Source organism: Manis pentadactyla, chromosome 4, assembly GCF_030020395.1.
Source record: "Manis pentadactyla isolate mManPen7 chromosome 4, mManPen7.hap1, whole genome shotgun sequence".
Taxonomy (NCBI): Eukaryota; Metazoa; Chordata; class Mammalia; order Pholidota; family Manidae; genus Manis; species Manis pentadactyla.
The window spans coordinates 182,758,604-182,773,421 of NC_080022.1; the positions used below are offsets into that span (position 1 = coordinate 182,758,604).

A 14,818-nucleotide genomic window follows, 5' to 3' on the forward strand; every position below is an offset into this window, starting at 1 on the left:
CAGACTACATCGTCCTGTTCCTGGGCCATCTGCTGAAGGCTGGGGCTTCGTCCTAGGTGGAACGAACCAGACACTGAAAAGCCTCAAGCTGAATTCGCCCACCCAACTTCCAACAGCCTCTAAAGCTGCTGGCTCACAAATTCCAACTGCAGTGAGCATTCTGAACCCAAATTCCAGCCCCTCTGCCTCAGAAGACTATCTTCCCTGGGTGCTCAATCAGTGCTGGACAATAGCAGTAGGCTCAAGATCAACGCCCGTTAACTCAGACCCCCTGAAGCACCCACCATAGACCAAGTTGCTGCCCTTTCTGGGTCTGGTCAGCAAATTAATAGTGAAACCAACGGAAACCTTTAGACTGTCTCAGTGAGGCTGGACAGAACTGTTTGCAAAAACCCCTCTTAAATAGCAATATTTGTATTTAGTGACAATAGCAATTAAAAGCAATTCTTACCTATTTCTAAGACCTTCCAAGATAAATTCCCCACTCATATCAACAGCAACAATTCATTTCTTTTAAAATGTCCTAGGATAGATGTTTACTGTCAGGTTGACCTTCCTGCCAATTAGAGAAGTTCCAGGCATTAATGGCTATTATGCCCTCCGGAGCCCTTTCAAATTTTCTCCCTAGATGTTCACCCACCACTCCCAAGCCATTCCCAGATCCTGGAATCTTCTCCATATTGAAAGCATATATAAGAACAAACATGAAGCAAAATGTTTAAAATAAAAACTACTGTTGCGCAGTACAAATTGGCCAATGACTATTTACACTGCCTAGAGAAAGCCCCTACATTCAGACAGCTGACCAAATACTCTGTCACCTCCCCCCGACCCCCATCCCCACGGCCACGACCAAGAGCTGTGACACATCATGAGTGCAAAGAGCCCTCTACAAGATACTGTCTCAGAAGCCCAGCTGGGCCCTGGTGGGAAGGGACGAATAAGACCCAGCAGGGGCTACGCCAAGCTGCCGAGGCAATTCTCCTTCTCCTGTCCCAGGGTCAGGGACATTGACGCAAGATCTTCCTGACAGGGCAAGAAGAAGGCACCCCAGCAGTCAGCTCACACATCCCCAGGGTAGATCTGGGAGCAGAATGTGGCAGCCCACATTAGGGACCCCTGGAAACTACTATCATGCAGATACACTCAACAGCAAGGCAGCAAAGGGTTCAGGGGCCGGAAACTGACACACATTCAAGCTTCTGATGAAAAAAATGACACATGGTCTTTCCTCTGAGACACTATCATGGCTTTCCATCCAACCATCAGATCCAGCTGTCTGGTCCTTCTGGAACACGCGTCATCAGTTTCTCATTAGCCCCAGGGCCAAGTTCCCAGGAATCCTCCCTTCTCTTTCTCCAGTTGGGAATTTCACACAAGAAAGAAGGTGGGTAGGCAGGGCAAAGAATGGCAGCCTACCTCCTGGGTATGCGTCCAGCTGACTCCAGGGAGCCTGGCCTAATCCTAGCTCACCAAATCCAACAGCAGAAATGGCCTCCAGTAGGGTCCTGCCTGTGCCTCCCTCCTTTCTGGGTGAGCAGGGGATTCAAATACCAGCTCAGGTCTCCCACCTCTGGGGCTCACTGGGACGGAGTGTGGTAAGGCTGCGTGTGCCTGAGCCGGGTTCTTACTGACATCGGCCCCTTTCTACGGCTAGTAACGCATTCAGACTACCTGGGTTTAGTGACCGTGTTTGGTTACAATCTCATGGCTTGGCCTCGGCTCTCTGCATTCAGCAATCAGCCAGATTTCAGGCTGTGATTCACACCATCCCTCTCTATAAACAAGCGCATGCTCATTGCACCAACCCAACCCACCAGTCCTATTTCAGCAAAAAAGCTTAAAATTTCTGGCTCATCCCCCATTCTGAGGCCTTTTTAGATTTTTTTGTTATTCTTTGTAAACCGCTTAGGTGAGTTATGCACAAGTGAAAGGACGAAAAACTGGAGCTAAGGGATATGCAACCAGTAAATGGCACAAGTGAGCTCAAACCCAGAGTCCTGCTATTCGGCCGCCCCACCTCATCTTCCTGTTAATTTGCCCTTGCCCATGTAACATTTTGTTAACGGTCTTAGGCTACAGTCAGGTGTGCTGTCATGTCCCTGACAATATCACAAGCTCTTTAAGGGTCAGACCACGATCACAGTCATTCACTTCTCCCAGTTTCCAGGTCCACTCGAATGCACTGTGCCACACAGCATAGTGTCAGCTGCACTCTGTATTTATAATGAAATCTGACATTTAAAACCTGCAGTTACCAAAATGTAACAAAGAGGATGATAAATCATGTTACCGAGAGCTTATTTCCTTTTAGGAAAAAAATCACAATTCAATTCCTCTAAAAGCCCTAAAGAGCCTGAAATATTTACTCCCTGATCACTGACTACTTACCAGGGACATTAAGGGGTATATCAAGTTTGAAGAGCGGTACTCACCAGGTGAGGCATCAACAGGTCAGCCAGATAGACGAAAGCAGCTCCAAGGGTGAAGCCTACGGCCACAGGGAAGCAGGCAAAGGCACCAAAGGCCCCAGAGGACGCGGCCATCTCAACTGCGGGGGCCAGGAGGGACCAGTAGGAAGCTGCAAGCATGACCTGCAAACCATCACAGAGGGGACTTCAGTTGCTTTCTGTGGCCCACACTGAACCCTACAATTTTACAAGTGTTAGAACCTTAAACAGTGGTGGCAGGTACTACCCCAACACAAGAAACCACCCTCAGAATTCCGGGAACCGAGGTCTCAAGAACTCACTCTGGGGTAGGAGAGAGCTGACCTTGGGGGGACGGAGTCTAGTTTGTTGTCAGGCAGCCTTGTTAATGGTCAGCCTACCTCCTGGGTACAGGAGTTAGGCTCTCATCAGTGGCTCTCAACCAGCGGCAATTTTGCCCTCCCGGGGACATCTGGCGATGTCTGGAGACATTTTTGGTTGTTACACTAGGAACAGGGGAAGAAGACGCTGCTACTAGCATTTGATGAGGCCAAAGATGCTGGTAACCACCCCACAGTGCACATCCCAGCTCCCCACAACAAGACTCATTGGACCCCAAATGTCACTAACACTGCCGAGAAAGCCTGTTTTAATTGAATACTTCCAGGACAAGCTGCTCACTACTTCAAGAGCTCCACTACATTATAAGACAACTCTAATTATTACAAAGTTCTTCCTTACAGTGACCTGAAATCGGTCTCCCTTCCATTTTTACCAATTAGCTCTAGGTCCACTCTATGGAGCACCAAAGACTGTGTCCTTCCTCTGTGACATGGGGCAGCCTTTGAAATATTTGATGACAACCAGTGAGTCAGTGTCAGCTTGGCCTCATCAATTTTCTTATTTCTAAAGAGGAAGAAGGAAACTAATATTCATTGATCACCTACTATTTCCAGGGACTGAGCTTCACATTTGACAGCTTATTTTATTGTCGCAAAAATCCTAGGAGGCAGATGCTGTTTTATTATTTGTAGATAAAGAAACTGAATCCAGAAATCATTTGAATTTGAAGAGTTGAACCTAGAAGATAATCTGCACAAGGTCACAGGTCACACAGCCAAAAAGTGGCGAATGCAGGGCACTGAGCAAGCAAACCATAAACACCCCCAAAGAGGGGAGAAACCCAAGAGAAAAGAGAAAAATAAAGTTGGATTCAAGTCTCATGAGGTCAGTTTGATAAAGGGCTCACCAGTGTTTATCAAATTAAACAGCCATCCACCACCATTTACTCTTACAGATGCCGTGACGTCCTCTTGACTAGAGAACCCCCCACTACCCATGGTAACCGTACAACAGTCATCACTGCATGTAAAATGTTGAATGGGTTTCTAAAAACAACTTAATTATACCTTGTCTTAAAAAAAAAATCTGCATCTTCCACCTCCAAAATAACATTCAGAGTGACAGAACCAGATATTACAAAAGCAATAAGAAAGAACAAATCCATACAGAAAGTAATTTCCCTCCTGCCAACCGTCATCCACACAACAGTTGCTTGTTCTGGGCCCAGTTCTCCCAGCAAAAGCCTTGTGCCACCCGTAGAAAATTGCATCTGCTCAGGAACTGCCAGGAAGCATGAAAAGGTGTCAACGGTTCAGCTGCATGAGACAGGCAAAGGAAGCTGAGGGCTCCCTGAGCTCGGTCATAACCAACAAAAGATGGAAACGGCCCAGGTGTCCATTAACAGATGAATGGAGAAACAAAATATTCCATTCAATGGGATACTTTTCAGCCACAGATCGGAATGGGGCACTGACGTGCTACCACGTGGATGGACCTCAAAACCATTATGCCCAGTGGAAGGCGCCAGACACAAAGGTCACGTACCTTATGACTCCGTTTATATGAAAGGTCCAGAATTGGTAAATCGACAGACAGAAAACAGATTAGCGATCAAGAGGGGGTCGGGAGTGACTGCTTAATGGGTCTCTTTTGGGCATGAGGAAGTATTTGGCACTAGACAGAGGTAACAGTTGCACAACATTGTGAATGGACCAAATGCCACTGAATAGTATACCATAAAATGGCTAACATTACATGAATTTTCCCTCGATCAGAAGAAGAAGTTGACCTGCCCTGACCAACGGTTACAACCCTGTCTTGCATTACTGCTCCTTGCCTTGGCCCAAGCATGTCCACCTTTGAAAAGACCCATCTTTCATGCCCTTTATTCCAAGCACCTGAACTCCTTTGCCCAAGGGCACACATATAATGGATGGGAAAATACAGGAATTAGAATCAGGTCCGTGTTGGAATCTTGGCTCTGCCACTAACAAGTTAGGTAGCCTGGGCAAATCATCTAAGCTCTCTGCAGTGGCTCAGTTTCAAAAACACCTGAACACCTAGAGACAGGGGCAATGATACTATATAACAGGGTTGGTTTTAGAATTACCTGGGGCGATGCATACACCACACCAGTGCAGTTCCTGGCATGAATATGGGCTGAATCAATGTTATGCTGGATTCTTCCATCTCCCTGAGCCTGCCTTCACTCCCTATGAGCTCATCCTCCTCCTTACCTTCCTACCCGTCCTCCACAGCGGCCCTTTTCCATTGCACTGGACTTATTATGTGTGTCCACATTCCCACGGGACCAGGATTAGGACTGTGTGGATCATCTCTGCATCCTGGCACCACCCATCTGAATAGCCCTGGACTGACCAGCCATTCAGGAACTGTTGCCTAAGGGGGTTCTCTGTTATCCTTGCTAATGAAGGGGAGCCACGGGTAAAGAAAGCATAATCAGGAAGTGATTCACCCCCATTTGTTAGTTTATTACCTAAATTTTAAAGTGATCTTACCTTCCAAATTAAGTATACATAGGCTCATACTCAAATGCCTTCACTCCTTGGACAAATAGTGGATGAGTAATTGTTTCAATAATGGAGTTTTTTTCTTGGGTGTGGAAAGAAGCTGGCATAGAATTTTCAGAGCTTCATGGATAATCCACTGAACAGTCTACTGACAGAATCACACTCTCTTACAGATAAAAGGGACTTTAGGAGGCTGTGTAGTCCAAATGCGCCGTTTAACAGATGGAAAAACTGAGACCCAAAGTGATTCACTGGCTTTCCCAAAGCCCCAGAGCAAACTAATGCCACCCAAAGCTGCCTGCACCACTCCCAGATCCAGTCAGCACCATCCTTCACCCCGACACTGCGGCAGGCAAAACATCCCAGAACCGCAGCCCGGCCAGGATCAGTCAGCTTTAGCAATAACCAAATGTAATTGATTCCCTGGGTATTTCCCATGATTATGATATAAACTCCCTCAAGAAAACCCAGCACTAGGAAATATTTGGCAACTAATCAACAGTGGTAATGACCTTGTTAAACATTTTCTTCTGTGAGCTAAGTCAGACCTGGAACAGATGAATAGCCCGTGGCTACCTTAGAGGTAGGGAAACAAGCACGTATGTAACTCAGAATACGGTTCCCTCTTGGCAGCACAGCTAAACCTGGGGGTTCAAAACAAAGCCTACTGTGTATTACACTGTCAAGTCTAGGGCTCTGAATTAAAGGCACACCTCCCTCTCTTGGAGACTACACTTTAAAACGAAAACCCTATAAATGTACATGTCCTGGATTGGATCTTCAGAACAGAAGGACATTAGCAGGAAAACTGGTGAAATCCAACTAAAGTATGGAATTTATTAGGTACTAGTAATGTACCAATGTTAATTTCTTAGCTTTGACAAATGTACTGTGGTTATGTAAGATGTTCACATTAGGGGGGGGCTAGAGAAGGGTATAGGGAATTCCCTGGACTATTTTTGGAACTTTTCTGAAACTCTAAAATGCTTCAAATACAAAGACCTTACTAAAAATGAATAGTAGTAAGTTACCAAGGCCTGAGAGAAGACTGCGGGAGACCACTTCAGCTGAGGGGCATAAACCATGCAAGCAGAGACTTCAAGCCAAGAGCCCAAGTTTGCTATCAGCAAAGGGACTGGCCTGGGGCAGCACTGCTCTTTGTAGTCAGAGGGGACTGCGTCCCTTACACGCACGTTGCCTCCTTGAAACCTACAGCCTTCTCTCTGTAGTTCAGAGGGGCTGAGTAAATCACCCAAGGGCAGCTGGAAGAGGCAGAGCTGGGATTTGAAACCCAGGCCAGGCTTTTACTGCCAAGGCAGTGTTCCATCTCTTAGATGCTTGAAATTCCTTAAAAACAGTAATCTTCTCTATGGCACCTACTCAGTACATCTTATCAGAGAATAATTTCCCTCTGTAAGCAATTTTCAAAGTTGACTGTTTACAATAGCAATGTTTACTGTTCTATGTGTACATCCTAGTCCATTCTGAACTACCACAAAATGTCAGTTGTAGGACTTCTAGATAAACATGGCCAATCAAACAGAAGCTGCTCACTCTGGAACCCCCACTAGGGTGAAGGCAGAGGACAAGAAGGGCCTCAACCCCAGAAGAAAAGGTTGGGGAGACGAGTGGCAGCCACTGTGGGTTGGGGGCCAGAGAGGGGCAGGTGAGGGCTGAATGATGCTCCAAGGAGGCTCGCACCTGAGCCCAGCAGAGGAGACTCAGAGCAAGATGGTTCACCTCACAGGACTCCATACCAGCCCTGGGACAGAGCAGCCCAGAGCCACTGGACATGGGAGTGCAGATGGGCAGATAATGAGTACTGGTGGGGAGCCGGAGGAACCATCAGACCCAATTCTTCCTGTACCCCACGTGGCCAAGCACTGTCCCACCACACATTTAGGAGACCACCCCACCACCACCCACCAGCCAGGGATGCAGGCAGCACACTGAAATCAGGAGGAAGTGCATGCCTGTGTGCTGACAGCACCCAGTCTCAACTCAACCTCGGCCCTGGCCCCCACGACCCACGGCTCTGCAGGGGCTGCTCCCAGAGCCCCTCTAACCCAGATCCCTATGCAGGAGCCCCCAGCTCAGGCTCTGAGCAGCTGAAGGCTTTACCTCCCTTCTCAACAAGATACTTAAGTGCTGTTTTCACTGGCATGATGAAGTAAAACAGGAACATCAAGGACAGGAGAGGGAAACAAAGGGAATCCCCAGGTGGTGGTGAAATCGGATGATGTCAGCACAACAGTTCAACAGGCCGGGGATCAAAAGCCCAGGCACGAGAGGGACAGGAGGGCTCCCCAAAAAGCAAAATTATAGAGCTCCTGAGGTCTGAATGCATGCAGGAGAGATCTACACTTCTCAGGGGAGCCTGGTGGCTAATTATTGGGAGGGATCCCATTTACCTCTGGAAAACACAATAACTGCACAAGAAAGGAAATACATGAGTAATACTTATAGTCTTAACAATGTAAGCTATGTTTTATTGGTTTATTAATTTGCTTACTTATTGTGGTAAAATACATAAAATATAACACTTGCCATTTTTAAGTTTATACAATTCAGTGGCATTAATGACATTCACAAAGTTGTACAACCATCTCCACTGTTTCCAAAACTGTTTTACCAACCCAAACAGAAATTCTTATCACTAAGCAATAACTCCCCACCCTCACCTCATCTCACCCAGCCCCTGGGAACCTCTAATCTACTCTCTGCTTATGAATTTGCCTGTTCTAGATATTTCATATTAGGGGGATCACACAGTAGTTGTCCCATTGTGTCTGCATTACTTCACTGAACATAATGCTTTCAAGGTTCATCCATGTTGTAGCATGTGTCAGAAGTTCCTTCCTTTTTATGGCTGAGTAGTATTCCACTATTAAGCCGTGACAATTGAACTAACCTAAGAAATATAATGTATCTATAGTGTAGGATGCAGGTGGAGATTAAGAGAACCAGATCCTCATCCTCCACCCCCAGAAATCATCAGCTATGTTTAAAGCTGAAAAAGTCAAGAAATGGCCGAGGAAGCATGCACTTGAGAAACAGCTGTACTTTGCTTATAAGCCTACAGAACAACCTGGCTTTTTAAACTATATGTGCATATATCTTGGGGGAAATTATTTTAGTAAATTGATAATATTATTTTAAAATATGTAAACATATAAGTTTAATATATCATTTATATTACTGCTATAATATAAATTTATACAATTTACTTAATATAATATATATATATTGTAGTTATAAAAATGTATTAAAAATTATTTTAAAGAAATTATTTATATTAAAATATGTTAATTTGTTAATATAGTTATATTTTAATTTATCATATATGAATTGTTATCTATGTATATTATACAATTACATATAAATTATGTATATTATATTATAAATTATTTATATATAAATATATATTAATAAATTTATAACACTATAATGGAATATTATCCAGCCTCAAGAAGGATAAGTGAATATTATAGATAAGTTTACAATATAATTTTTGAATGTTTTAATAGAAGACCCTGATTTCACAGTGAAAATCTAATGAGAAAAAAGGACCATACGTGCAAAAACTCAATTTCAGAAGCATCTCCACATAATAATAAGACACCCAACTGGACTGTGTGTGTTTTGTTGACAGCTCCTAAATCATTTCACTTTGACCAGAGGTGAAAAAGGACTGGAGGAGACATTTAAAAGCAGCAGATATTTGCAAGCTCTTTCTCATGTTGCCTGAGAGTGAAATACCCCATTTCACTTCTATACTTTCCAATACCTAGCAAAACACGTATAATCCTTTCTCCCAAAATATCGTGCAGAATGCCACAGGGATCCATACTTCATAATGCTATTAATTTCCCTCTGGTGTCAGAGGTACCAGCATAGAATAATCAAAACCAGTCGGCTAAACATCTAGCCCACTGCAGGCAAACCTGTTCTTTTCTACATAAGGGCTCATTTTGGGACAAGTTCAGCTCTGAAAATATAAATGAATCTGTAAAGAGTTCCATAAGGGTTACATCAGAATATTCTGGCATGATGGGTACATTTAAGTATGTCTTTTATGATAATAATGACAGTTTAAAGACTGGAAGAAAATCCAAGCCACAGAACAAAAGTTTCCTCTTAATAAAAAGGGGAGAGGAAATGATTGCATGTAGATCATTTACAATGCATTGAATATTAGTGTCAATCATTCAATGAGCTGCCTCTAAAGTCTAAAGTGCATGGAAGTCTATGGAAGACAGGAACACAGAGTCCAAAATAACAGCACCCAACTGAAGGCCTGTTACAGAGTAAGTCCTCCTTAAATGTTTATTGAAGCAAAGGCACAGGAACTCCAACCTCAAGAAGGCCACTGTATAATTAAGGAGTAGACAGAGTTGCAGTTCATATAAATCAAGGCAATAATGATTCCAAAAATACAGAAGCCAAGTAATGTCTCTAACTTCTGTCTCCAAATAAGATATAAAAATAATTTTAAAAGTCAATCAACAAGCACCGAACCAGTGACTACTACATGGCTGATATTATGGTAGATTCTAGGAGGCTATGATGGTGGCGTTGAGGGGAGAGGAGAAACAAAAGCTAATCTGAGTCCTGCCTTTGAGGAGCTGGCTATGTACCATAATAAGAGAGGCTACAGAAAACACCTGAAATGGTACAGCATTTGAAACAATAACTGAAGAAAGCCCGCAGTCATCCCAAGAAACCAGATGGCAACATTGTTAAAAAGTAAAATGTCAAAGAAAACATGGTGGAGAGTTGGACCCGGTTTGGAAAGGAAAACAAGGGTGGGACCTTCTAGCTGTGAAGAGCAGTGTGAGTGAGCTGGGAAGCCAGCATGCCAGAGCTTACGTTGTGGGGGCTGCAGGGTGGTCAGCCTGCCTCTTAAAGAGGGCATGTGTTGGGGGTACCAAGAGATAGTTGGATGCAATTAAGAAGCCTAGCAGAATGGCTTTGACTTCACACAACGGGCAGGTAGTTTCCAACTCTGGCTGCACACTGGAATCACCTGGAGCTTTGAAACTACAAAAGCCAGGGCCCCTCCACAACCTATGAGAACAGATTCTCCCAGACTGGAAACAACAGGTGAAGGCCCACCCAGAATAGGGTCAGAGGGACTGGGAAGAAGGAAGAAATCTGCAGGCGACCCTCCAGAAGGAGGTCACCCATGTCCATTCAATATTGAGTCACCCATCAGAAAGCCATGATGGGTGGCCCCATGAATTCTGCATTGAGTCAGCTTTCAAATTTGGCATATCAATTATGAGGCATGACTCAAGCATGAATCAAATTCACATGGGGGCTCTACCTATACCTAACTTCCTTTTACCAAAAAGACCTCATCATACACCAGCCTCATACAACTTCACAGAATGAAACCTAACAGCTCAAATATATAATCATTTACACTTCACTTCAGTTACAGTTACTCACTGATGCAGATCTGCTTGAATGATCTGACTCTTGTCACCTACACCTACCAGCGGAGCTGATGGGCAGGGCCTTGGCCTACAAGTCCATGTGCACTCTCCAAACTAGGCAAGAGCACTTGAACTTAAAAAAAAAACAAACTACCATATGACCCAGTAATTCCTCCCCTAGAGAGTTGTCCCAAGAGAAATTAAAATATACAACCCCACAAAGGCTTAAACAACAGTGTTCACAGTAGCTTTATTCACAGCCCAAACCTGGAAAGGAACCAAATGTCCATCAACAGGAGAATAGACAACCACATTGTGGTGTACTTATAAAATGAAATCTTCCTTAGCAATAAAAGGGGAAAAACTACTGATACCACAACAACATGGATGGATCTCAAAATCATTACATTGAGAGAAAAAAACCTAACAACAGTATGCATATATAGACACACACACACACACACACACACATACATGCTCACAGAGTGTATGATTGCATTTAAGCTTGAGAATATGCAAAACCAGTCTACGGTGGCAGAAATCATACTGGTTGCCCAGGAGAAAAGGCAGAATTTCTTAGGTAACAGCATCTCCTTCTGGGGTGACAGAAATGTTCTCAGTCTCACTCTGGGGGGTGGTTATAAAGGTATAGACAACTGTCAAAACTCACCGTTCTGACACTTTAAGATATGGGCATATTATTAAAATATGTAAATTATATTCATTTTTAAAAACCTCTTAGGAAGGTTGCCCCAGATTCTAATGAGCCATGCGCCTCAGGGACAGCATATTGGGTATTCGAGTTCTAAGATCCACCCTAAAATGGTCCCTCTGGGGACAGTTTTAGATCATGCAGCAGATTCACCAGATTCCTAGTGAGACCCAGGTCCAGAGCTGAGAGTCAGGCCCTTCTTGAATATGTCACTGGTGAGGTCCTAGGAGATTCTTAAAAGTAGTTTCTTAAAGCAAAGACAGTGACCCAAGACATACCTGGGCTTCAAATCTACTGACCAAAGACCTAATTCTAACCTCTCCTGCCAAAACAGAGGAGAAAAGCTGGAAAAGAGTTAGCCATCAAGCCCAGTCCTGCTCCAAACCTAAGTTCCCATCCATACTCCAAGTGCAACTGGACGTTTACTAAGCAATTATGGGGTGTGAGATGCCCACCTGTTGGCAGGGACCTTAGCTACACCTAAAATATGATCACGGTGCTCCTAAGTCAAATAACACTTGGACTTCTTATTTGAGTTTGCCATTCAGCACCCACAGACCCATTATTGTGAATGACAGAGAGGTGCAAATACACCGATTACTCTGGACCGGTCAGGGCAGATTCAGAGCAGCTATCTGAGGGAGGACTCCCAGAATCCTGCAGCCTGCCAAAAGCATTACGTCCGTGTACAATTTAAAAGGGAGTTGGGGGAGGGGAGCATCCTTATTGAACCTTTTCACCAGCTGGTTTGAGAATGTAATGTTGCCCAAAGCAACCTCTCCTTGGCACCCAGCCGCCAATCCATCAGCACCCTCTCAGCTTCAGCCTAACGATGGACAATCGTACCAGCTGGTCAAGCCCCATCCTCCCCATGCCACCACTCGCTCACGCTGATCCGATCTGTCCCAGGTCTGGCTGGGAGGGAAGCAGCCCCTGCCAACATGTGGGAAGAGGAAGGAAGAGTGAGCTGTCTGGCTCCATGGGGAAGAAACTAAGATCTAGGTATGAGGAGTTTCTCCCACTGGCTGTGCTCCCTCAAGAAAGGGGACAAACCGCCAAGCTCCCGGCTTTGTGCCTTTCCCCTGGCTCAGAGGAAATTAGCCGTGAGATCTTCAGGGTCGAGAAGGAAAGATGCCATCCCTTACTGCAAACATAACCACATTTCATTTGCACCACTCATGAAAACACAGGCTCTCAAAGTGTTTTCTGTCCTGACCCACCTGAGGGGTGCAAGAGACTCCCAGCAGTAGTGGCACTGATCCTTGGGAGATGGCGGGCAAGGAATCTTGAACCATGGGACAGTATCTCAAGAAGGGACTTGGATGGAGCATGAAAAAGCCCCCCCACCTAGGGCTGCTTGACACAGCAAATAAAAATACAGAAAGCCCAGCTAAATTTGAATTTCAGATCAACAACGAATTTTATTTTTCATTTGGGAACACTTATACTAAAACATCATTGTTTATCTGAAACTCAAATTTAACTAGTCGTATATATTTTATCTGGCAACCCTGACTAGCCCCGCCAGCCATTCTGGGGCATTTCTGCCCTTCTGGGGCGAATCTGCCCTTTTTTTTCCTCTCCCTCCCTCTCTACGCAAGGCAATACAGCACAGTGGACAGAAGGCATGACTCTAGATCTAGTCAGGCTACTATTCAAATCCAAGCTTCCAGCTGGGAGGCTTCAGGTAACAGACTCATCTCTCCAGGGCTACTATTTCTGTGCATGGACAATGGAAATAATGATAGAAATAATAGTGACACTCAGAAGTCAAATGTAATTAATAATAACAATAATATTTTCGTAGAGACTGACCACACGCCAGGAGCTTCCTTAAGCCTCCGAACATTGAGAGTTAGGCTCTATTACTATCCCCACTTTGCATACGGGAAAGCCGAGGCAGAGAGGTTAAGTAATTAACAACATCAGATAGCTTGTCAGCAGCAGAGCCAAGATTCAGACCCAGCCAGTGCAGCTCTTGGGCCCCCGCTCTTAACCACAACACTATCCCCGAGGTGGGGTTTATCTCTGACAATGATTATAAGGATCAAATGCAATAACGCATGTGAAATGCTTAGCACAAAACCTGGTCTAAAAACTCTAAAAATACTAGATACTACACATGCTTATTTAATGTCTCTATTTTTACTATTTTCAGAGCAAATTATTTGAGAAAAGGGTTTAGATCAAAGCGTAATCATCTAAATGCTACAATTCTTAGGGAACTCTAAGTTCCTAAGGAACTGAAGCTCAATTTATCCATCCTGAAAACTAAGTATATCCATGTTTAAAATGGATAATAAAATGTGTATGTGCATCAAGGATCTGCTGTGTACCAGATGAATCTATCCATATGCAAAACAAATGACAAGGGGACATCATCTACAGCTGCCAAAGGGTCCCCTCATCTTCCCACCAGATCACTGACCCCCTAAATTTCAATCCAATCCAATAACATGCATAGATGGGTCTGTTTTGGACACAGGTCTCTGTACAAAGTACTGTGCCACCAAATTGTGAGTCAGTGCGGAGCCTGGAATCGCAGCCCACCAGGAGCTCAGAGTTTCAGGGAGAATGCACCCCAAAGTCAAATGTATTGCACCCAGAAGTCCAGACAGGAGAGATTCAGGTTGAACTTGACACAGAGAGTGCTGTACCAAAGGGTGCGGGAAGGCTGGTGAGTGGGTCAGGGCAAGGAGATGGAGTGGAAACAGGGTGCTCCAGGAGATGCAGGGCAGGTTCAGGGGACAGGAAAGGTCATGGTGGGGCACAGGTAAGAGTGGATACGTGACGAGAAGCATGAAAAGGAGACGGGAACAAGCAAGGAGAGTCAGGAATGCTGGGAAGAGATGTCTACGCTTTATTCAGTAAGAAAGGGCGAGCCATGGAGAGCTCGTTGGGGGTGCGTGAAAGCACCTCAAATCTGATTTAGGAAGATGATTCTGGGGGAGCAGCATTAATTAATTTAGGAAATAGTTACTGAGTGCCTAGTTGCTGCTCAGCACTGAGGATTGCAAAAAATAAGACAGGCAAATTCTCTACCCAGGGATGATGTCTCTAGTAAGAGCAGAAACGCAATTAACAAGAAAAAATAAAGAAAAAGGAAATTTCAGAGAACAATGAATCATAGGAAGGAAATAAAACAATGTCCTGGGTAGAGAGTGATGGGGAGGAGTTACTTTACTTGAGTAGTCAGGGAAGGCTTCTCTGAGGAGGTGACATCTGAGCCGAGACCTCAGTGATGAGAGGCAGCCACTATACAATTCCAAGTAGAGAGAAGGGCAGGTGAAGGTCCTAAGGTCGGAGCAGGCTTGTGACAAAGAAAGGCGACCGTGGCTGAAGCGCAGTGGCTAAGGGAGGGAGGGG

The 14,818-nt window shown here is 44.6% G+C and overlaps 1 protein-coding gene across 9 annotated transcripts in view; it reads right to left on the bottom strand.

Annotated features, from left to right (window-relative positions):
• The window catches only part of SLC39A11 (solute carrier family 39 member 11), a 382,305-nt gene that overhangs the window by 274,705 nt on the left and 92,782 nt on the right, over positions 1–14,818 (bottom strand). For 6 of the 9 annotated variants that reach the window (XM_057501668.1, XM_057501669.1, XM_036900054.2 and 3 more), the window contains exon 4: positions 2,436–2,594. The exons of 2 other annotated variants lie outside the window; for them this stretch is intronic. In XM_057501668.1, coding sequence (XP_057357651.1) covers positions 2,436–2,594 — 159 coding nt within the window. Of the gene's footprint in view, positions 1–2,435; positions 2,595–2,830; positions 2,936–14,818 lie in introns of all 9 variants that reach the window. One more of the 9 variants, XM_036900051.2, reaches the window with a different exon arrangement.